This window comes from Diabrotica undecimpunctata, unplaced genomic scaffold (genome assembly GCF_040954645.1).
Source record: "Diabrotica undecimpunctata isolate CICGRU unplaced genomic scaffold, icDiaUnde3 ctg00001029.1, whole genome shotgun sequence".
NCBI lineage: Eukaryota > Metazoa > Arthropoda > Insecta > Coleoptera > Chrysomelidae > Diabrotica > Diabrotica undecimpunctata.
In genome coordinates, this window is record NW_027312621.1 from 1 (window position 1) to 25,269 (window position 25,269).

General features: G+C 33.2%; 1 protein-coding gene across 1 annotated transcript; it reads left to right on the forward strand.

The window, feature by feature from the left end:
- Positions 1-3,376: 3,376 nt before the first annotated feature.
- LOC140431678 (alpha-tocopherol transfer protein-like) lies at positions 3,377-22,695 on the forward strand. Its single transcript, XM_072519566.1, has 3 exons — positions 3,377-3,570; positions 20,616-20,877; positions 21,640-22,695. Exons 1-3 carry the CDS (start codon positions 3,448-3,450, stop codon positions 21,678-21,680), a joined length of 426 nt encoding a protein of 141 aa, XP_072375667.1. The 5' UTR covers positions 3,377-3,447; the 3' UTR covers positions 21,681-22,695.
- Positions 22,696-25,269: the final 2,574 nt, after the last annotated feature.

Genomic DNA, 25,269 nt, shown 5'->3' on the forward strand with positions numbered 1-25,269 from the left:
CGCGCTATCTCAGAGTTGGCACGTTTAAATCACAATTCTAACAAAAACAAAACACTTGACCATCGTTCTATTTAATCTAATTGCATACTTATTTAGAAAAAAACTAGTAAATTTGTCACAAGGTGCAACACAAGTTCAATTAATAAACTAAAATAGCCATTAATTGCATAATTGCATGCAATCATATTGTATAAAACAAGTTTGATAAGATAATTAATTAAATACAATCAAATTAAGCATTAAATGTAATAAATCAACAGAATAAATATCACATTTATCAGTATACTGTAGAAAATAATCGATTGTTTCAATAACATTGTTACTAGATTAAAAACAATCACAGTAAACGCGCTATCTCAGAGTATTTTTAAACAAAACTGGGATTTTCCAAACATTTTATTGAAACTAGGTTACATAAAATCACTCCCTCATTAAGAAATAACTGTCGAGTTATTTTTTAATTGATACTTTTTAAAAAATTTTGCAAATTGTACCAAATACGACAACAAACCTACATAAAAACGGTCAGTTCTGAAAAAGTTAATTGATTTATTTGAAGTGAACTGATGATTGGAATTGCTCGTGTTCGAAATGCTAAAAATCGACCCTCATATAAAGTGGAAACAAAATATTTAAAAATGGTTTTTTTTTAAATATCGCGGTTACTTGTTATTATAGCCATTTTATTTTTATTGTGCCTTCAATTAACGACTTATCTTCTTCTTTTGGTGCCTATTTTTATTGTGCCTTCAACTAACGACTTATCTTCTTCTTTTGGTGAATATTCGTTTCGAATATTGGCGGTCATTCTGGATATAATTATTTTATTAACTGATGCTTTAAATAGATTAGTTGTTGTCGTGGAAAACCATTTCCTCAGGTTTTTTAACCATGATATTATCCTTCTCTCAATTCCTCGCTTTCCGAATACTTTGCCTTGGAGGATTGTTTTCAGTAATCTGTATTTAGTGCCGTTTCTCATTATGTGTCCGAGATATTCTAACTTTCTCCTTTTAATCGTATACATCACTTCTCTTTCTTTCCCCATTGTTCGTAGTACAGTCTCGTTGGTTATCTTGCCCGTCCATGATATCCTTCTTCTGTATAGCCACATCTCGAAGGCTTCAAGTTTTTTCTCCATCGCTGCAGTAAGTGTCCAAGATTCAACTCCGTAGAATAATATCGAGAATATATAACATCGTAGGAGCCTTGCTTTTATCTACAGATTAAAGTTGTGGCTTTTAAAGAGTTTGGTCATGTTGTTGAATGCTCTCCTAGCCTTCTCTATTCTACATTTTACTTCTTGTGAGTGATCCCATTGTTCGTTCACTATTGTTCCAAGATAGGTAAACTGTTTTACTCGGTCCACTGTTTAAAACTGTCTGCAAAAATAACGGTGTCATCTGCATAGCGTGGTTTAGGCGTTCTCCATTTAAAAGGATCCCATGTTCGCAATTTTCCAAGGCTTTACTAAATATTTCCTCTACATAAAGGATAAGTAATATAGGTGAAAGTATACATTCTTATCTAACACCTCGCAGAATCTGGATCGCTTCCGTCTGTTCATCTCCAATATTTGTTCTTATTTATTTGTAACAAGAGGATTTGCCTTCAGCCATTTTTATAGGTGGGTTATTGGGCATTTACAGGGATTTTGCATATCAACGACCCGGTGGGCCCTGTGGTCATGGGAATCACCTCTTTTGCCGGATCCTGGTCTCCGATATCCATGATCAGTAAGCGAGTTTGTATTGTATTGTACATCCATTATGATTGTACTAGAGATATCCATAGGGATCTTTAATATAGTGGTTTCTCGTTGCCTTCTATATTCTTATGCAGTTGACCAATCAACTGATTTTTCCGCCTTTGGCTTTCGACTTATAATAAAGGAAAACCTTGTATAGCTGAATTCGTCTAGAGATTTGCAAGTCCAGTATCATTCAACATTAACGAGGTTTAAAATTGAGACTACCCAATATAAATTTTCTTCTTCTTTTTGAATATCTGTATTTCTCTCTACCCTATGCCAGATCATTTTTTCTAAGGGATTCGATATCTGATGTTTCTATCAGGAGTATTGAGTATTCAGAAACTATAAATGCAATATGCGTTTTGTAATAATCTTTAATACTGACTTTTTTGTGTAATGATAATCTATTTTAAACGCTTAACTTCCATTCCTGCCATGAGACCCCTTGCCGTCTATCCCGTGTTATCTTTCTGCCAGGACTTTACATTCATGAACTATTCAGTCTCATGACACTTTTCTAGGTCAAATCACCGTTGTTCTTTGATAATTTGATTTATAATGAAAATATTATCATTAGTAGACCTTAAGTTATCTTTTCTCGTCCTCCGCTCACTCTTTTCTGTTGTAGGCTGGCTACCGCTACCTACAGATTCCTAATAACCCTAGCTAATCCTGCACGCCCTTTTATTCATCACAGTCAGTATTCTCTTCTCTAATCCTTGTTCCTCCCATGCTATGCGGAAATACTTTCTTGATCGTTCGCTCCCCCCCTGTACTTGACCAACTAATCTTATCCGCCCTCTTTCTTTATTTTAGTAACCAAGTCTGCTTTTCAAAACTGCAGCTGCAGTTCCTGGTTTCTTCTTAACCCTCAGGCTTCGTTGTCTCTAACTAGTCTATGAATTTTTCAGAAGATTTTTCTTTCCAACTTTCTGAGCGCTTCTTTATCCTTGCTGGTCAAAGTCCATTTTATACACTACTACTACTATACGATTATGTATACGATCTTGTTTGTGTTGCTGCTACTAATTCTAAAACTGAAATGGCTTCTGTTGGCCTGGCTTTATTCTCCTGCGTCACAGAATTGGTTTCGGTTACTGCTGAACCCAAATAATTAAATTGTATTAGCCTCTCGTACCTGTGTCCATTTATGGTGAATTCTTGTTTTTGTGCTTCTGCTTCGTTCCTTGACGTAGGCATAAACTTGCGTTTGAGAGCTACATAGAACTCTTCCCAGTACGGTAATGTTCGTTTAAGTCCCCATATATCAACTGCATAAGCTAGGTATTGGGCCATTCTGTTAAACAGAGTTCTTTCTTTAAACCTGTTGTATCTATAGGTACGAAGAGTATTTAAGCCTATTCCTTTGGTGATCTAAGTTAGGAATATATCACAGAATATAGTGCTGCATCTATTGTTGTCGTTAATGATTTTTTAAGTAAACTGTATATTTTCTGTTTTATTCATGGACGTATAAATAAAGAGTATAAATGGTTTTATTCATTTGTTTTTTAACATGTAAGCAAAAGTTTGTCTTCATTATCACATTGTTGAAAAGGTTATTAGCATTATTTGAGGCCTAAAAAATTTTTTTAAACTATAAAATTCATTTTTTTCTTTCAGAGAAATGGAAAACCGATAAGGTATCTTTAGATGAAGTATTCAAAGGCTGTGTATTATTCCTTGAAGCCGCTATGTTGGAACCAGAAAGTCAAGTCTGCGGAGCAGTGGTCATTTTCGACATGGATGGTTTATCGATATCCCAAACGACCAAATTTACTCCCTCCTTTGCCAAGAGAATAGTTGATTGGTTACAGGTAAGACTGTTTATTAAATTGTAGAAAAAACCTTTAATTAATTTCAATTTTAATGATAATATATTTTACTGAAACAATTTTCCTTCGTACGATATTTTTGATTATAATTTTACTATGTATATAACGATACACAGATGGGATTCAGAAAAGGATTAGGTACAAGAGAAGCTCTCTTTGCTTCTGCTTTATAGACTTTGAAAAGGCGTTTGACAAAGTACGCCACAATATACTCTAATAAGTCCTGGAGGGTAAGAACATCGACACTAGAGACATACAAATAATATTAAATCTGTACTGGAATCAGCGAGCTAATATAAAAAATAGAAGACCAAACATCGGACGAAATAGAAATACGTAGAGAAGTATGACAGGGTTGTATATTGTCACCGCTCTTGTTTAATATCTACAGCGAACAAATATGCTAAGAAGCTCTCTCACATGCAAACGAAGGGATAACAGTCAATGGAGAAGTTATCAATAACATTCGATATGATTTCGATACTGTGAAAATGGCAAGAACAGCGGAAGATCTACAACATCTAGTTGAAAGTATGAATGAGATATGTAATAACTACGGCATAAGAATGAACGTCAAAAAAACCAAATATATGACCTTCAGTAAGAATCCAATACATGACACTAGAATCGCAATAAACGGTACCCAACTCGAAAAAGTAAACGAATACAAATACTTGGGAACCCTCATCAATGAAACAGGTGACCAAAATCATGAGATAAAAAGACGTATTGAAATTACCAGGTCTACCTTTATAAAAATGAAAAAATTATTTTGTAATCGTGATATTAGTATTCAGCTACGAACTAGAATGTTAAAATGCTATGTATTCAGTACTTTGCTTTACAGTGTTGAGTAGTGTTGCCCAAAATCGGTCTTGGTCTTTCAGTCTTGGTCTTGTTCTTGCGTTTTTGCAAGACCAAGACCAAGACCGCCTAATTTTAGCAAGACCAAGACCAAGACTGACCGTGCAAGACTTAAGCAAGAACAAGACTAAGCCTGCGAGACTCTTGCGTCTTGCAGTTAGGACTGAGTGTGGTTTTAGCGACTATAGTAGTTCGGCTATATGCTTAAAGACTCTATGAGATGCAAAAAAATATGTAATAAAATTTGAAAAACTTATGCGAATTACAAACAATACCATAAACATACATACCGAATTAAAATATTCATTAAAAAAACACATTTGACACGTGCTCAGAGGTCATAATTACAATGTAAAAATAAAATATTTTGTACATTTTCCAGCAGACTTCTTTGCTTTGAAATTAATTGTCCATATTTTGAGAATAGCCGCTCTCTAATCATAAAAATAATCTTCTTGCATTTCGACGCCAACAATAATATCGTATCGATATTTTTTAAAATATGTCACCCTAGCTAAAAAAATATAATTGTTACGAACAACCACTTAATAATTCAATTTTTTTCCCATTATAATTTAGTCAGGAGTAATCTAAATAAACAAATCTTATCGGCCTAAGGCTATAAATTGTTTCTGCTGAGTGTGCGATGAGATCATTCGGTTAAAGAAAATTTGCTGAAACAGTCAAAAGTAACGAGACAAATTAATAACAGATAATGTCGCCTACCATGTAAACAAAATACCGAAGTAACGATATAAATTCTCGGTTTGTTATTAGATACTTAGGGTATTGGATAGTAACGAACTTAAATTATAGTAGTATAATAGTTACTTTTTCGACATCACTTAACTTCATTCCCAATTGAGCTTTCCTTTGAGTCTAATTATGTAATAATTGTTTTTCATATAATCCTTGTTGTTCCCGGGGTGACAAGTTTACAATCTGACATGAGGGACAAAGATTCAAATAGTTCTAGTCGGAGTAATGAGCGTTGGAGTTATAGATCTAAAAGCCCTAAAATCAAATTTGAAGAGTTTTTCGAAATAATTTATGCATCCCAAATTGCTTTGTGTAAATTGTGCCTACATAGGAGGTTGAAATGAAAATGAACACCAGAAACACGTCAGGTTTAAGGAAGCATCTACTATCTTTTCACAAAAAGGAATTACAAATATTTCTTCCTGAAAAACCAAAATTCGGTGGAGATATTACAAGCTTTTTAATAACCGCTAGAAAAAGTGGAGATGTAAAAAATATACTTATTACTTTATTACCAATTACATATATTATCTACCTACTACTTTAGTTTGGTAAATTAATGTATTTATTAAGTAGGTATCTCCTTAATTTAAAACAACTTCTTTTGATTATCATTGCTTTTTTACCTATTGTTTATTTTTTCTTTATTCTTTATTTTTTATTTAACTCTTTAGTTTTTTATATAAGAGTAGAAATAAGATTGGTAAAAACATTTATTTTGCTTTAATAAGTGGATTATAGTTTTTTATCTGATCACTAAAAAATCTGTGCCCTTGATACATGTATGTGGATTTTTTGCCCATAATGTCCATCAATCCCTTTCTAGGCAGATAATATTCTTTAAAGTACAGGCATGCTGATGTCATTAATTTGTTATTTTTTGTGTTTTAACCACGTTTTAGCACATGTAAGCATAGTAAATACAAACGTTTATTAAGAAACAGATTGACTTCCGTGGGGTATGATAGATAGATGAGTTAGTTAGAGCATAGGCACAGATCGCTTAGATCGTGGCTTCAAACCCCACCCGATGTCAGTTGTTTAGACATTTATTAATTTGGTTGGTCTTTATTATTCTTCTTCTTCTTCATGTGCCGAGCTCGATTGTCGAGCGTTGGCTATCAAATTGGCTATAGTAATTTTGTTGACGGCAGCTCGGAAAAGAGATGCAGAGGATCTGTTAAACCAATCTCTCAGGTTTATAAGCCATGACGTTCTTCTTCGACCTTTATTATGGCTATGTTAATTCAAGCTTAAAGTGTACTTACTCTGTTACGTTGTTCTAAGATCTAAAGTAACGTTTAATAAATAGCAATGGCTAATGGGTAACTGCAAGACTTGCAAGACTCTTGCTGCAAGACCAAGACCAAGACCAAGACCGGAATTGCAATACCAAGACCAAGACCAAGACCAGGTGCATTGCCGCAAGACCAAGACCAAGACTGTCTAAGTCTCGTCTTGTTCTTGCATTTGGGCAACACTAGTGTTGAGGCATGGACGATCCAGAAGTTATACTGAATATAAAAAAGAGAAAACTTAAATACTTTGGCCACCCGATGAGAGGACAAAAGTACACATTCCTACAAAATATAATACAAGGAAAAATCCAAGGACGCAGAAATCCAGGCCGTAGAAGAATGTCTGGATGAGAAATTTAAGAGAATGGTTTGGCTGTTTGGCTGTACCACTAACGAATTATTTAAAACAGCAGTAAATAAAATTAGAATCGCCCTAATGATATCCAATCTCCGATAGGAGAGGCACTCAAAGAAGAAGAAGATGAAGGATTTTAGTCTTATATTTTGGCTTCTAGATAAACGATTTGCCTTCTTTCTCCAGGAGATGATTTTGAAAAAAATTGAAAAATACAAAAAATTGTTTCAAACAAGAAAAAGTAAAACAATCGTTAATTAGGAACAAGGAGCGCTCTAGTCATATAATAAAAACTCAAAATATAAACTTTAATCTACAATATTAATATTTCCCTAAATAGGTCTAAAAAAACGAATTATTGAAAATCATGACATACTCGAGAACAGTAACATAGTATATTGTATTTTTAAAATGCTAATTTAATACTTCATAATCTCCAACATTAGAGTTAATTTCTCGAGAAAATAATTACATGCATCCATTGTCAGCAGACACGCAAACAATTTAATGACTTTTTGATGACAGACAGCTTGAAGCAGTACTTGGTCTATTACGTTAATTTACAAAGTCAAATGAGAAGTATATGTTCATAGGTAATTGTTTAGGTAATTTATGCAGTTGTTTTTACCTCCGGTATAAAGAGTCATAAAATTAAGCATATTTGCGACCGATTAGTTTTGAAATTTGACGTCTTTGGCGTCATGGGCAATGACAATAAAATTATCATTTATACATCGAATATTCTGTTTGACTGACATTGTTTATTATAGAATGAAAGATTACAACTTAAATTTTGAAATATTGTTCTGAAGCTATTTTCTTGTGGCATGTTAAAGTAGTAATTGTTATTTAAATGGGAATAAACCACAATTAAAGGTTAAAGTACGTTTATTGACGTTTCAATTTCCACTTCGGAAATCGTTTTCAAAATACAAACATTATTAAATTAAATAAATTTTTTTAGTATGAGATTTTAAAAAAAGTTTCTCGTCTACTGATTCATCAATTGTTTAGTGGAACTATTTTAAATAAACAATCAAAACGTCAAACTCATTATTAAATAAGAACTTGCCTATTTAGAGATTTGATGTCAAAAAACAAATTTTTCAGAAAGCAAAGATAGACACAATGAGATATGCTAAATAAAAATCAGATAATAAACACAAAGGTTATTGCAAAATAAACAACAAAATTATGAGATGCGACAAATACCAACTGCTTTGACTCATTATGAAGGAAAAAATCAGTGGAAGAAGATCAATAAGAAGTAAAATACATGCATGGCTTAAAAACCTACGTGAATGATTTAACACCATTCTTCTTTTTCTTTTTCCTCGGCTTTCATCAGGTCTTCTTCACATAAAACGTTTTTTCTCCTCAAGTCTTATGCCACACAGTCCTTCCATCTTCTCTTCAGTTTTCCTCTACCTCCCATTATATCAACTTCTAACTTTGTTCTTGAATCTTTTTTGAGATTGTTTGTTCCTGTTCCTTATCCTGTCCCTTTCTAGTCTTAACCAACATTCACCGTAACATTTTCATTTCAGCTACATCCATCTTCTTTTCACATACTCTTCACCGCTGTACGCTAACGCAGATCTCACCACACTCTTGTATATCTTTCCTTTCGGCCCTTCTTCGATTTTTTTATCACAAAGTACTCCCCCTCATTCGCTTCTAGTTAAACAACCAGCGTGTATCCTGTGGGCAATTTCTCGATCTATTCTCCCATTTTGCGCTATATAGGAGCCAAGTTATTTAAATCTCCTACTATTCCTAGTTTTTCTCAAAGCAATTTTATGTTCTCAACCATTTCTCTACCTCCTAACCACATATATTCCGTTTTCGACATGCTAATCTTAAGTCCTCTCCCTTCTTCAATCCTCTAACTCCTCCTCCAACATTTATTTTCTCTACTAGCTCTCCATCATCAGCAAAGAGCATTGACCAACTAGCCTCTTTCCTTACTTTCTCTGTCAGTACATCCATAACAAGATTAAACAGGTAGGGACTCAGTGAAGAGCCTTAATGCAAACGAACCGTCGCTGGAAAATTTAGGTCAATTCGACACTTAAGTCCTTACTTTGATGTACGCTCCTTCATACATATCCTTCACGAGCCTTACGTCTTAGGAACCCATTTCTCTCTCTTACATCTCCGTAGCTCTTGTCCAGAGACTGTCTCGTAGGTCTTCTTAAGATCTATAAATACCAAATGTAGCTCTTTTTTCTTCTCGCTGTATTTCTCTACCAACTGTCTCAAAGCAAACAAAGCTTCTGTTGTCCTCCCTGGTATAAAACCCAAGCTGTTCTTCTCCTATCGATATCTCTCTCCTTAACATTCGCTCTACGGTTCTCTCCCAAATTTTTATTGTGTGCAATATTAACCACATATTAACTTTATCCCTCTATAGTTCTTACAGTCCTGAATGTCCTCTTTAGCTTTATATAATTATACCATCACACCGTCTCCATGTAGTGGGCATCCTTTATTCCACATATATCCTACTCATCATTTGCCACTACATATCAATCCCTTAATCTCATAGAGAATTCCAAACCTCCACAGGTATTCCATCAGGTCCTACTGCTTTACCACTCTTCATTCTACTTAACGACGTAACAACATTATCTCTCGTTATCCCCGGTATTTCATTCTCATTTGAGATACAACATCTTTCTTCTGGTTATTTGTACGCGCTATCTCAGAGTGTCCTTAATACTCTTTTCCACTCTTAACACCACTAATAACCATATATTTAGAACCTCAGTCTCGAAGGTACGAATAGCTTTGATGATTGCCATGGCAACCTTCTGGACGGAGATGACATTTAAAGAAGAATTAGATAGCAAATACAAGAACATTTTTATATAATCTAATTTATATTGAGACCCAAATAAACGTAGCTGTTAACCTGTGTTATTGGCTCTGAATTGATTATTAGTTGTTGTAGCTGTGTATGGGCTTTGTTTTTTAGTTTTATAATTAAGGGAATCTTCTTTATTGTTTCTTCTATCTAAGTAACTTCTTTATTACTACGTATTCGATCAATTGGTTTCTGTCCTGATTTTTGCTGTCTGATCATAATGCAGATCGACAAAATATTTGAAATCTCTATGGCCCTGGAATAAAACTTGGGGACCTGGATCCTTTTCTTCTTCTTTTTATGTAGATATGACTGTCTGTTTTTCAATGTACTCCCCGTAAGTTGTCGTTCCATCGTTTTCATTATTGTTTCCAATACCAAATTAAAAAGCACTGTGGATAACGTGGATGTCCTTGTCTAAGATCTCGGTTCACTTTAAATTCATTCAATAAGAATCTTCTTCATACTATATGATTTCGTCTGCTATTCAGAGTTTTCTTCTTCTTTTTATGTAGACATAACTCTGTCTGTTTTTCAATGTGCTCCCAGTAAGTTGTCGTTCCATCGTGTTTGTGGTCTCCCTACTGATCGTCTTCCTATTTAAAACCGTCTCTTATTGTCTTTACTACTCTCTTTGTTGTCATTAGGCTTTTATAATCATTCCATTCTACTCTTCTATTTCTAGCCTAGTCCTTGATGTTCTCCACCTTGCATCTACGTCGTATATATGTACTTATAGCTCTATCCCATAGTATTTTACCATCAATTGTCTTAAGTGTTTTCATCTCTGCTGCTTCAGCATTATTTTTGTCCTCTCTGTAAGATCGTGTTTTTGCCTCGTATGTCATTATTGGTCTGATAACTGTTTTGTAAATTCTGCCTTTTATTTTTTTCCCAATATTTATTTCTCCATATTGTTTCATTCATACAACCTGCAGCTCTGTTTGCTCTATTTACTTGATCTTCCACTTCAGTTTCGAGCTTTCTGTAGCTAGATAATGTGATGCCTAGATATTTAGACTCCATCACTTGTTATATTATCTGTTTCGATTTTATTAGTTCGTTCATCTCTTTTCTTTGTTCTCTGATCATTCTCCATATTTCTTTTTGTGTTCTGTAGAAGTCGTGTTCCATCTGTTTTGAGAAGCTCTGCCAGAGTTCCATTTTTATTTGTCTAACTAAACTATTCGTTTCATTTCTAATTCGTTTATGGTGGTTGTATACCTGGTGTGTTCTGTATTATAATAAGAAACAAAACGAGTACAGCAAAATAAAATATAAAATCCCAAAAAGTTTTTTTTATTGTTTTACCTAATAACTGCCACCTAAATCACATATTTATATTCCAAGAACGAAAAATTTCACAGACCTGTTCTAAATCTGAAAGTTCAATGTCAGATGAAATTCTAAAGACACAAAATGAATAAAAATTGGGATTATTATCAATTTTGTAACTACGTTAAATCTATGAAACAATCTCGAATTCAGTGATTTCTTTCTTATGTAATGTCTTAAGTATGCTGAGCACACATCGGATAATGACTACGTTTAGAAACGGAATGTGCATTGGTCATTGCGGAATTGTGTTTGTTTTGCCAAAGTCACTTTTTTAAATAGTACCAGAGACGTATTTTATTTATTTGTCTACCAACAGCGCTTATTTGATTGCATTAATAAATATGTATTATTATACCGTGTGAAGTGGTACAATACCGAATAAAAAGTAAAGAATCTTAACAAAATATAAAGTTACCATATTGTTCTGAAGCTATTTTCTTGTGGCATTTTAAATTAATTACTATTTAAATGGGAATAAGCCACAATTAAAGGTTAAAATACGTTTATCGACGTTTCAATTTCCACTTCGGAAATCGTTCTCAAAATACAAACATTATTAAATTAAACAAATTTTGTTTTTTGTTACTTAGTGAAAAATTCTTCTAATAATTTAATTTTATCTGACTCATCTATATTGACAATTCAGACATACATTATACATTTTAAAGTAGACGACTTTAAAATGATATTGCCAATATTGTTGAGTTGCGTTCCTGGGACGACTTTACTTATAAGATAGTTCATTCGATTACATGAAATCAACTTTAACTTGAGAATATCCGTCAGAAAAGATCATAACATGTAATTCGTCTTTAAAAAGACAAATACATGCCATGATGACAGTAAAATTCTCCTGTTAGTGATTCCATAGTAAATTATGAGGGAAAAACCTCATAATACTATCCCGACATGGTAAGTATTTGATCGTGCATTTAGTTTACCTTCAATAAACACCAAATTCCGATTTTATATGTTTGTTATTTAAAAAACATAAATGATGTATTCTCTATATGTTACTGACTTACCAATACTGGTATTTTCCTTTTAATAACTTCCTCTCTCAATATGGGTAACCAGATCCTACTACATTCTGCCGAGGAATTCGCGACACAATTGGTCTCATTTAGCATAATTAGAGCAGCTTCTTTGATTTTTCTCTTTTTACCATCCGTTTCTTTTAGGACTATATTTGAATCATTCCATTGAACCCTATGTTCATTATCCCATGCGTGTTTACATATTTGAGATCTATCAAATTCTCTATTTTTAATATAGGATTGATGTTCACTTATTTTAACATTTAATGGTCTTGATGTTTCACCTAAATAAAACTGATCGCATTCACAAGGTATTTTATAAATGCAATTCTTTGTCCTTTCTTGTTCATTGTTAGGTTTGGTTTTGGACAAAATAGATCTCAACGTGTTTGTTGTTTTGAATGTTGTTGAAATGTTGAATTTATTTCCTATCCTTTTAAGCTTTTCCGATAATCCTTTTATGTATGGTATTGTTATTTTCCTCGTATTATTCCTTGCATATGCTGTAGGATCTCGTTCTAAGTTGTTTTGTTCTATTCGATCGATTGTTGAAAATTCCTTATTTATAAACGATAAAGGATAATCATTTTTTAATAAAACAGATGTTAACAAATGTTTTTCCTCCAAGAACGAATTTTCGTTAGAACAAGTAATTTTGGCTCTATTGTATAAGGAATTAATAATCCCTTTTTTAATATTAATATTGTGATTTGATTTGAAATTTAAATATCTGTTGGTGTGTGTTGGTTTTCTATACACCTGAGTTTCGTATCCAGTATTGTTCGTAGAGATTAAAACATCCAGAAAAGGTAATGTGTTATTATATTCCTTTTCCATGGTAAATGTTATTGTCTCTTCTTTATCGTTTATATCATTTAGGAATGTGTCCAACAACTCTGATCCATGAGGCCATATTGAGAATACATCATCTACATATCTCCACCATACTGAGGGTTTTAAATTTTGTTTAGAAATAATATTTGTTTCAAAATCTTCCATAAATATATCGGCTAATAATGGAGATAAACTAGAGCCCATTGCTAGTCCAAAACTTTGTTTATAGAATTCATTATTTAGTTGAAAGTATGTATTATCAGTACATAATGTTATTAACTCCATTATAGCTGATATATTTAGCCTTGTTCTAGTTGCCAATGTATCATCACTTTCAAATTTTGTCTTGACTATATTTAAAGTCTTATCTAATGGCACATTCGTAAATAAACTATTTGTGTCAAAACTTACTAAAGTATTATTTGAATTAAATTCAATATTTGATAATTTATTTAAAAAATGTTGTGTATTTTTTATAAATGTGTCATTTTTATTTGCAATTGGTTTTAAAATGTTCAATAAAAATTTTGATAGTTCACTACAAGGAGAATTCATGGTACTATAAATGGGTCTAAGTGGTATATTCGAAGTGGAAATTGAAACGTCAATAAACGTATTTTAAACTTTAATTGTGGCTTATTCCCATTTAAATAGTAATTAATAAAGTTACCAGTTATAATAATCAACGTGAGTGTAAAGAACAAACTCCTTTTTCTATGTTTCGTGGATCTCACAAAAGCGTTTGTAAGAGTCCAACTAAATGACGTAATCCAAATCATGACGCAGAAAAAGGTCAATAAAAATACATAGAAATAATCAGGGGACTTAACAGTCGCAATAAAACAAGAATAACAGCGGAACATGTCTCTCTTTAACGTCGGGAATCTCTTTAACGTGATTATGGACAAAATATTAGAAAGTGTAAATGAAACCAACATGGAACATGATGCAATAATTATGGCAGAAAATTAAGGTGACCTCCAGCTCCTCTACATTGCAGATTCAATTTAACAGCACACAAGTTAAACATGTTAATATCTCACGAAAAGACCTATTCACACTATGGTTATAGCCAAGAGCCCCATCAGCTGTAGACTAGTAAATAACGACACCGACACCGACAAAATTTTCAATTTCTAATTTAACTGAGCTGTCACCGTGCTTCGGAGAGCACGTAAAGCCGTCGGTTCCGGCTAAAGTCATGTTAGGGGCGCTTGCGCGACCTGAAAACCCTAACACTAGACCTTAACCAGAAGGTTACACGAACTTTACTTTAGTGATTAACGAACACATAATAGAATACGTCATGAATTTCAACTACCTGGAATAGGTGTATCGTATGGTAGATATGGCAGAGGAATTAAAAAAAAAGTTAACAAGATAGCCAGAATATCGGGATACTTAATGGATATCATGCGGATAAGCAAATATATGAGTATAGGGAGCAAAATCCGGATGTTACAACAGTAACCAAAAAGGCTTAAACGTGTTTTAGATTGCTTTATTTTCTTTAAATTTGTAGTTTAAAAAAGGCAGAAAATTTTGTAAAAGTTAGGTTACTTTATGCTTGTTTTAAACATAGACATATAATACAAAATATACTGACTGTTGCAATACAGAACCGTTCCCCCAGTGCGACAGTGGAAACAACCTCAAATTAGTCACTGCATTCCGATCTAATGGATCGGGTTTATCGACCACGTGACGTTCCCATTGGTCATTTACGTGGTCCATGAATCCGGCTCATTAGAAAGAGATGCAGGGACTGCTTTGCTTCAGTTGTGTCTGGTCGCACTGGCGAAACGGTCCTGTATTGCAAAAGTCAGTCTATTTGTATTACATGTCTATGGTTTTAAACTTTTATGAGGGAGTAACTAACCTATCAATTAACGAAAGTTTTATGAAAAATACAAAAATAGTCACAGACAAGCCGGCCATCGAAATTTGCAAATCTAAGAATGTTTTCCATTCTCATATTAACTTCATTAAGAAGGATAGTTTGAAAACATCGATAGATCTGGATCCTCTGAGCCCACCAAGAGTTAGATTAACCAATAACTCGAATAGTCGATATCTTCTAGCAAGATTAAGAGAACCGGATATCTTGAAAGCCATTAAGCTACATCTTGCTTTTCCACACGACCAACCTGCTTCAGTATGTTACGAAGAATTCACCAACACAAGCGTTAAATTCTTTTTGGCTTCCGAAGGACTTCCCACTAACACTAAAGATCTACGAAAAATCCTTCTAGAATTTAACGATGCCTATGGAATTGGTCCAACTGAGGTCGAAGCTGGTATTGCTGCTTTTAGGTCCTTTCTCACTTCGGAAAGAATTATTCACCTACAAAAATCAAGGGAAAGTCACCGAAACTACTATTCGGTTGCCTCTCCAAAACGAAATTTTTAAATAATATGACGTTTTCTGTGGGACTAGCCTCAAATTTTTATAGTGATGACAACTTTCGCATGATTTCTCTTCTATAACAAAATCTTTCTGTTGAATGAAACTTTTTTGAGTTTTAATTGGTTTATAACAATAATCTTAATCTATAAATTATTTGCATTTATATTTGGAAAACTAACTTAAACTAACTAGCTAACTTAAAAATCATTTGGAACACTAACTTAAAAATCGATGGAAAAATTGTACTTTTTGCTGATGCATGTATTACCTGGAGGAACTCTAATATTGCAACTCTTCATGTAATTTTAACTTCTGATCTACTTAAAATAAAATCCTGGTCTGAATCTAATTTACTCTCTTTTAACGTCAGTAGCATTATCCTATAAAGGAGGTCTTTAACCCGTGCTTTTTAATAACAGCCAGATCAGTATCATTGATTCTGTAAAATTTCTTGGTATTTTCATAGACAGCAACCTTAAATGGTCCCTTCATATCGATTTGTTAAGTAAGAAACTAGCCTCAGCCTGCTATGCAATAAGATTTGTTTCAAAGGAAATCAATTTAGCATCTTCCAAAATAACATACTTTTCTTTGTTTGAGTCTCATCTTCGATATGGCCTTCCTTTTTGGGGTTCTAGTACACGCTGCCCTATCTAAGGTTATTTTTAAATTACAAAAAAAGGAAATAAAATATCTTTTTGGCCTCAGTAGAATAACACATTGCAGAAGCTACTTCAAAAATCACGGGATTTTAACTCTTCCCTCTTTATATATTCTAGAAACTGTTTGCCTAATTCGTAAACACCTACACGTTTTTCCAGCAAGACCTAACCAGAAATTCAAGCTTTGATGTGTGTATTTGCCGATCTCGTCCACTGAGTTAGTAAAGAAATCTATATTATATTCGGCAAAAAAATTATACAACCATCTCCCTTTGCAACTTAAATCTACAACTTCTTTCCTTAAGTTCCGTAAATTGACAAAAGCCTATCTATCTGAAAGACCATATTATTCAGTAGAAGAGTTTCATGAAATTACAGTACGTTTAGGTACAAGCAACAAAGTATTTTTATATATACGGTAAAGAAATAATAAATTAGACTTACAATCAATTTAATTTAACCATCCAGACGACCGGTTTCTTCAGGCATCTTCAGGTCTCGATACAAAGTTAAATAAATGCTGAAATAATAAACCCATATTAGGGTGTTGTCTAATAAGATAAACAAAGATAGATGATATAAATTATATAAATTACGATGATAATTAAAATGATGATTTAATTATTATTAAATTACGATGAGAATTATTATTAAATTATTATAAAATTACGATGATAATTAAATTATATAAATTACGATGATATAATTTATATAATTTATATCATCTATATTTGTTTATCTTTATTAGACAACACCCGAATATGAGTTTATTATTTCAGCATTTATTTAACTTTGTATCGAGACCTGAAGATGCTTTGCATATTGTAGAAAGCGAAACCGGTCGTCTGGATAGTTAAATTAAATTGATTGTGAGTAAGTCTAATTTATTATTTCTTTACCTTTTGAAATTGACTCACACAAGCAACACATTCATATTTTTATATATATTTGGGTATCACATGCAGCAGCTTAAATTTATTCGTAAACTTTTTGTAAGCTTTGTCCATAAAATTGTACAATTTTCAGTGACAATAAAGCATATTTCTATTTCTATTTTTTTTTTCATGCTGACCCCAATTTCGATTTTTATCTATGGCTCTCTATAATTAACATTGTTTCCAAAGTTTTCTCAAAATTTCTAAGAAGAAATAATGTTCTACTTAGTAGTTCAAATAAAAACAACATACCGGATTTACTGGTAAAATAATCGAATTACATCTTCAACAAATGAACGAAAAACCCACGGTCATATTTAGGTATGCAATAAATTTTTCGTGCAAACAATCAAACCATCAATGCTGTGAAATTAAACCTTGAAGAATGAATCATCAAAAATTAAAAGAAAAATTAATTTAACCACCGTCATTTTGATGCATCATATTGAATATCAACATATTGTTTTGTTAATAAATTCGTACAATATTCAAAACAATGCGGCAGTTACATTTTAATAAAACTTTGTAAAGTGTAGCAATGTCAACAATTGCATTATAGCAGAGTCGGATTGAACACACTATCTGCAATAATGTTGAAATTTTATCGGAATATCATCAGTCTTCTTCTTTTTTGCTTAATTCTGAGTACAATAATACAATATTATTTTAACCTTTTTCTAAAAGAGTTGCAGCAATACTGGTTGTGGTATATGTTCTTTTATCATTACGTATTTGTTCTAATTAAAAAGTACAAAATGTTAGCTTTATAAGCACAACTAATGTTCTAAACAATAGTACTAAAATTATCTTCTAATCTTCACTTATAAACTTATAACTTAAGTAGAAAAGGCTCTATATGTTAAAAAGAAACATTTGGTACCTGAGAAATGATTTGTAGTGTTTTATTGTGATAGGGAAAAAATGACTAAACAAGACGTTACTAAAGCGTAATGACCGATAAGAGGAGATTCAGATGTGTGGCTTGGCTTTAGATGGACCATCTGGGTATGTGACTGAGTGGGAATATATATGAGTGAGAGATTGAATTATTGTGTGATTGTGATTGGTTTATAGAGGGAGAATAGAATTCTCTGATCTGAATTTAATTATGTAGCAATGGAGGATAAAGAACATTAGGCATAAGGGTCAGAGGTGAAGTTTAGAATACTAAAAAGAAAATGGGAATGATGGGTTAGATGCATTGAAAGAGTGATTTGGAGTAGGCTGATAAAGATGAGTAATTGATCAAAGAGAGAGATTAGTGTAAATTTTGATGTAATAGTAGATGTTGGGGACGTAGGTCATGAGAATTTGGCGATGGAGAGGAAGGAAGTCTCGATTGAATGAGACATGGCGATTAAAACAATTTGGACTTCTCTGCTTTTCTTTGATAATTTTAAGATCTTCATATCTTCAAGTGTTCTTTTAGATGTTGAGAAAAGGTGGAAGTGTTTTTTATTTTTGTGTGCTCTAAAGAGCGTGAAAATTTTTGTTTATAAACACCACTACGGTTCATATAATTGATGGGATCTTTGAAATAAGATATACTGACCCAAATTATTGGGTACTTTAAAAGAAACGTGGATGTTTCTAACTGAACGTTTTATGAGATTTCGAATATCTGCAGAAAGACTGTCATGATAGTGTAGAAGTGAACAGTAATTAGGTTTAATGGTTTGGTCTCTGAAGAACGCAGTCTCTTGCAGGATTTTAAGACTCCTTTTATGGATAAGTTTATTGGTGATGTTTTGATCATATCCATTATTGACTGCTATTTGTCTGAGAATATTAAATTCTTTTTCATAGTTCGACTGAGAAAGTGGAATGGTTTCCAGGTGATGGATGTAACTTTGAAAAGCTGCATATTTTTGTGACAATGGGTGATTTGAAGAGAAGGATATTACATGGTCGGTCTGTGTGGGTTTCCTATAGATACTGAAGTTGAAGTGGTCATTTAATCTGATAATGGTGAGATCAAGAAAATTAATTGACTTGGATGATTCTAGTTCCATGGCGAAGTTAATGTTGCGGTGGATTTGGTTGATTTTAGAAAGTAATAGTTCAGCTGAGTTGGAATTATCTGAAATCAAGACTAAACAGTCAACAACGTAGCGAAACCAATGGAGTATTTCAAGATTTTTCATGATCTGTGTGGATTCTAAACGATCCATAAATACATCAGCTAATAGAGGAGAGAGACAGCTGCCCATGGCAAAGTCATCAGGTTGCCTGTACTATTTGTTGTTAAAAACAAAGAAATCTTGATCTAAGCAACATTGTAATAGTTGGACAATGGAGTTGGTAGTAGACAAGGTGATGGAATTGGCTCTTAGAAGAGAGTGAACCAGATTAGTTGTTTCTTGTTTAGGGACAAAAGTGAATAAATTGCTGACATCAAATGAAAATATAGTAGTGTTGGGGCGAAGATTAATCTTTTGTAGGTTATTGACTAGATGACTGGTGTTTTTGACTGAGAAACGGGGGATAAAGTTCGTCACGTTTTTAATGAGTTCCAATATAAATTTTGATAAAGTGGAAACTGGAGTGTTTATGAAACAAACAACTGGACGAATCGGACTGCCCTTCTTATGTATCTTAGGTAAATCATACAGTCTGGGGTTAATGGCTTACTGGAAAGTTTGTAGTATGGGGCAAAATGTTCAGAGAAGAATTGTGTAAAGTGTTTAATGTTTTCTTTTAATTTATTTATGAACTTTTTTGAGGGGTGCTTTGCTGATGATTAAATTGGGGGAAAAAGGTGTGAAATGAATATTTTCGGAAGTGGAAAGTAAGTTGATAGATGAAGAGTTGTTGGTGTTATTTACTGTTGGAGAATTAGAAGAGAAATTTTTATTTTTGAATTTGTTTATGGTTTTAAAACAGGAGTTTCTGATTGATGTTTTTTATGTTTATTGATTTAAAGGGACAGAAAGATTTTGGATAATGATGTCTAGCTAAATAGAGAGACTCTGAAGGTCTTTTTTAGAGACCTTACTAGGAATGAAGTATTTGAGGCCTAGATTTAGAACGCGCTATCTCAGAGTAGTGACTGAAGAGAGATTTTTTAGTCTTGGATGAAAAGAAAAATTAGATAATTTACTATTAGTGTTGTTATTGTTACAATTCAATGAATTAAATTAGTTGTTAATGAGGTTATTTAGTTTGGATTTAAGTTTGATAAATTTGATAGAAGTTATATTGTCCAATGTGTCCTGAACATTACTCAAAAAGTTGAAAATAAAATCAAGTAACGAGTCATACGTTACCTTAAGTTTACAATTTATGTATTTAAGCTTGCTGTAATGTTTACAAATATCCTTTTTCAAAATTTTAAGTTGGAATGCGTTCTTTAAGTTGACTGGAACAATTCCTGGAGTTTTAATATTACAAAAAGTGGTGAAGACGTGATTATTTATACATTGGGATATAAATCAAATATATATCTTCAAAGTGCATCTTTTAGTGGCTAAGCGCATGTACTGAGGAGGCAAGTTGACCATACCGTCAAATTAAAATCCACAAAGAAACTAAATTCCTGTAGCTGGCTGTGTACCATATATCACAAAAAATTTATTTAAAGATTCCTTTATAAAAGGTATAATAATAAAAACCCTAACGGGCTACATCACACAGAATTAATAATTTTTAATATATTTTCATTTTTTATTACAGGATAGCGTACCTCTTAGAATCAAAAACATCCACATCGTCAACCAACCGTACATCTTCAAGGTCGTCTTTGCCCTCTTCAAGCCCTTCCTTAGAGAAAAACTGAGAAACCGTATTATCTTCCACGGTACTGACCGCAAATCCCTACACCAATACATGAGCCCCGAATGTTTGCCGGAACATTACGGTGGAACTCTAGATTTGCCAAGGATAAATGGTAACCAGTGGTACGACTTGTTGGTTATGTGTGATAAGGAATATCTATGTAAGTAAACTGTTTTATGCTCTTTTTATTTCAAGAGAATAATTATTAGTAATAGGTAAAAGTTTTAACAATGGTGATTGTAGGAATATTAAAAAAATTAAGTATGCAATTCTCCATTATTTTCTATCTGTGTCATAACAATATCAATTCGCTTCAAGGACCTATCCTGTCTCAGCGTATCCCACTAGGTTTCCTTTGGATCTCATCCTTACCTACTCATCCATTTCTTGTATTGAAAGGATATTTCAATCTTAACCCATGCTTTCTCATTTTGACATCAATTAGTGCCAGATCTAGACTTCAGTTTTTCTCAGCTTACCGCAAATAAAAGTTGGGGATCTTTCTGTCACACAACACAGCAATTGTCTCCTTCTATTTCTTGCACCTCTCTCTAACCATCTTGTCTTTATAATGAATTTTTTTTATGCAGTCCAAAAGTACCTAATTATTTCTGCTGCAAATATTTTAAAAGTTATAATTTTTGCGAGTACGTAGATAAAAATAATTTATTTCGCCCATATTTATCGAGAAAATTTCTTTTCGCTGCAAACTTTTAGTAGTTAAGTCTTCGCTGACAAATAAAATAGTTAGTATCGCTGAAACTTATAACATTAGTATTTTCACCGAAAAATTATTAAGGGTGATTTTCTTAGGAGGCAAAAGCGATGTGAACTTTTCTAAACGATAAACTTTGTATTGGCATAACATTGCAATAATTTTAACGAAGCATAATTTTTTAATTGAATTTTTTTTTTGTTCCAGCTATCAATTCTTTCGGTTATAAGAAGAAAGGAGAGCTATAAGGACGATAAGGTTAAAAACAACGCTCCATACCCAGCCATATTACAACGACAAACTGGGTCGTCGTATATTTCGCAGCATAATAGAGATAATAACTATTTATTATTTTTATATAAAATCGTATTCTATTTTTATAGCAATTTTGCCAGTTTTTTCAATAAATATTTTAATTTTAGACAACGGCTCAAAGGACTAAATGTGTTAACAATATTTTCATCAATTTTTTGATAACTTTTATACATTTTAGATTAGAAACAAGTGGTGTAAGCCTTTTTCTTTCTTCTGGTTGTTTTAGTTTAAGATAGACATGAATTCTGACTCTAACCACATTGATTGCATAAACTTTAAAAAGATACTTAGCAAATTTTTAGTCTCTTTATTCCATCCTTGAATCGAGGATTGTTGAAAATGATATCTAAAGCAGTTAACAATTAAAATATTACTACATCTTAAGCAAACTTATTGCGTAAACTTTAAAACTACCCCTACCACTTTTCTACCCCTTTTCCAACTTTCTTTGGGTTTCTTTTTCTTGAACCCTTTTAAACTATTGTTAAACTTTATATAAAATAGATATGCACTCTTGGTTTTTCATTCGGTATAACAGAGAAGCTTAAGTATCACTGTAGAGACACAACTGTCAATTGTCAACAGTCTTCAGGTTTAAGCAAATTCAAGAAGCCAGGCACCGCTAACGACTTGATGAAAAGTAGGAAATTTGATCGATACCTGTAAAATATTTGAACATTCATATATGTTATCTTTAACACAATTTCTAATATCAATAAAAACCAGTACTTCATGTTTATCATAAACATTTTGTTCTTTAGTGATTTCTACTATACTTTACTGTCTTTTTTTAGGTTACTATTATAATTATTGTACGAGTATTATAACCTAAAAATATTTGTGATAGCTTTCATCACTTTCTTTAATAGTAATTTGTTGTACAGTAATTATTAGTTTTGTTAATTATTCGTATGTTTTTCATCATTGAATAAAAAATCATACTTGTTTTTGGTTCGTTTTAATATAAATAAAATACCCCCCATTACGTGTTTAAGAACACTGTGCAGAAATTTTATGTACGTGTATGTGCTTCCGGTAGGAATTAATGAACAAAATCTCAAAAATTATACATCAATGATAAAAAAAAGTGATAATTTGAGAAGACCGTGAAGTCACTTATTTATATAGTTTGTTGGTAATAAAGTTACCGTAAAGTTCAGTTGCCGAAATCATCATCCACATCACTCAAAAATTTGAAATGACAAAATAGTTCTTCCTTGCCATTTTTCTCGATGTCCAGAATTCCTTCGAATATGCCGAACTTTTGAAGCATCACTGAAGCATAACTGAGCATCATCTTGTCCATCCCTTTTGTCAAATTTCTCCACTCGTATATCTCAGATAGAAGCAAAACTGGAATTAGCACGAGTGTCAGTATATCTCATCAATATCATTAAAAGGTATCTTACTAATAGATACGTTACAGTGGCAAAAAATATAGAACAGAAGTTAACAGCCGGCGTACCGCAAGGTTCCGTATTAGGTCCAACACTATGGAATATATTATATAACAGGGTATCACATAAGCAGATGACCTGGCGATATTAGTCACGAATGACATGAACTGAAAAATCAAAGATAAAGTCAACAGCTGGACGGCTAGAAACGATCTCGAACTGGCAGGTAAAAAAAGGGATTGGTCATACTAAAAGGACCACGACGAACAGCCAATATGACTTTTCAAATTGGTAGTACTGTTATAATGCATACAAACTGTGCAAAATACCTAGGTATATACATCGACACAGGTCTAATGTTCATGAAACACCTTGACAAATGTAGTCCAGAGGGCAGAAGAAAGAACGGCAGTGGCAGTCCTAGAAAGGATCTTGCCGAATATAGGATGACCAAGCAGCCAAAAATGAAGAATGTACCTGCAAGTGATACAATCGACGCTCCTATATGGAACCCCCATTTGGGCAGATGTACTAAATTACAAAAAGTACAGAGACATGATAACCAGAGCCCAGCGAAAAACCCTATTAAAAGTGACAAGTGCGTACCAGACTACTTCAAAGATGGCCCTACAGGTGATAGCGGGTACGCTCCCCATTTTCCTCCTACCTACCTCAAGACAGAGCCACCATTAGAGAACAATTACTACCAGAATGGGAGGCACATATGGCACCAGAGAAGGCACAATGGACCAAAAAATTAATACCCAATGTGATAGAGTGGTACAAATGTAAGTCCGAGTGAGTAAGTTTTTATTTTATGCAGTTTTTGAACGGACATGAATCCTTCAGGTTTTACACGTATCGTATTAAAAAAACCAGCGATGATAATTGTGTCATATGTAACGAAGAAGACGATTCAGGTGCAAGGTGTTTGCGTCGGAACAACATATAATGCGAACAAAGCTAGGAGAGATATCCTCTGACAACTTGATACGTGTCGCTATGAAAAGCAGAAAATACTGTGAATTTCTTATAGACCAAGTAACAACAATTACAAAGAGAAAGTCCATGACAGAGAAAGAAACTGAGACGGGATGAGAGTGATCTGGGGCAATCCGTCTCCATTCAAAATTAATTATCATTAAATATTATGTATAAATATATAGATATGTGTGTATATATGTATTTGTGTGTGTATGTACGTGTGTATGTATATACTACACTTATTGTTACCTAGTATACCTATACATTCTACATACTTTCCCCCTGGTTCCTTACGGCTCTTAGCTAATACCATCGGCAAGGCCATGTCTCTATTTTACATACATTATCTTCTGGTTCCTTACTGCTCCTAGCTAAAAACCGGCAAAAAATCTTTATCATCAATTTAGACAGCGCAAGGCACCCTTAAGTTTCGTTCACTAACTGAATACGTACGGGGGTGTTGACGAAGAATGGGTGGTTTTAGTTGGTAGGCAGGGCAACAGGAAGATATCCATTTGCAGGTCCTCCTCTAGCCAGGAGAAAATGAGATCGGATGTTTTCCTTTGCTCTGAATCCAACACACACCAAGCAATGGTATGGTGTTTAGAACATTTTCACCCTCATCAAAAAAAATCTATAATCAATATACAATAGCGACTTTCCTAACACCAGAAACACCAACACTATTACCGTAGTTTGTGCTGACGACACTGCTGATGAAATTCAATGAAAAGATAGAGAGTTATAACACCCAATCTAAACAAAACACAATTTATACTCTGCAGACATCCAATCATTAGCGGCTACCACACAGCGTACAGAAGAAAGAATAAACCCGGGCGATAGGAAGGCAGACTCAGACTCAACTCTAGGCAGGGATGCCTAGATCGAGTACTTAGACATTGTATTTATTAAAAAAACAATCTGAAGATAAGTTATGATGGCAACCTGTAACAAGGTTAGAAAAAGAGTCGGCCTACTCAACGCTCTATGAGGAAAATTCGGACAAACACATGTGAAAACACTTATACATACATACAAAACGAACATCCGGCGTCTGGTTAAGTATAAAGCTAATATCTACGTTCTGCTCAATGAAAGGAGTATTCTGCGTAACGTAAATTACAACTTTACGACTATC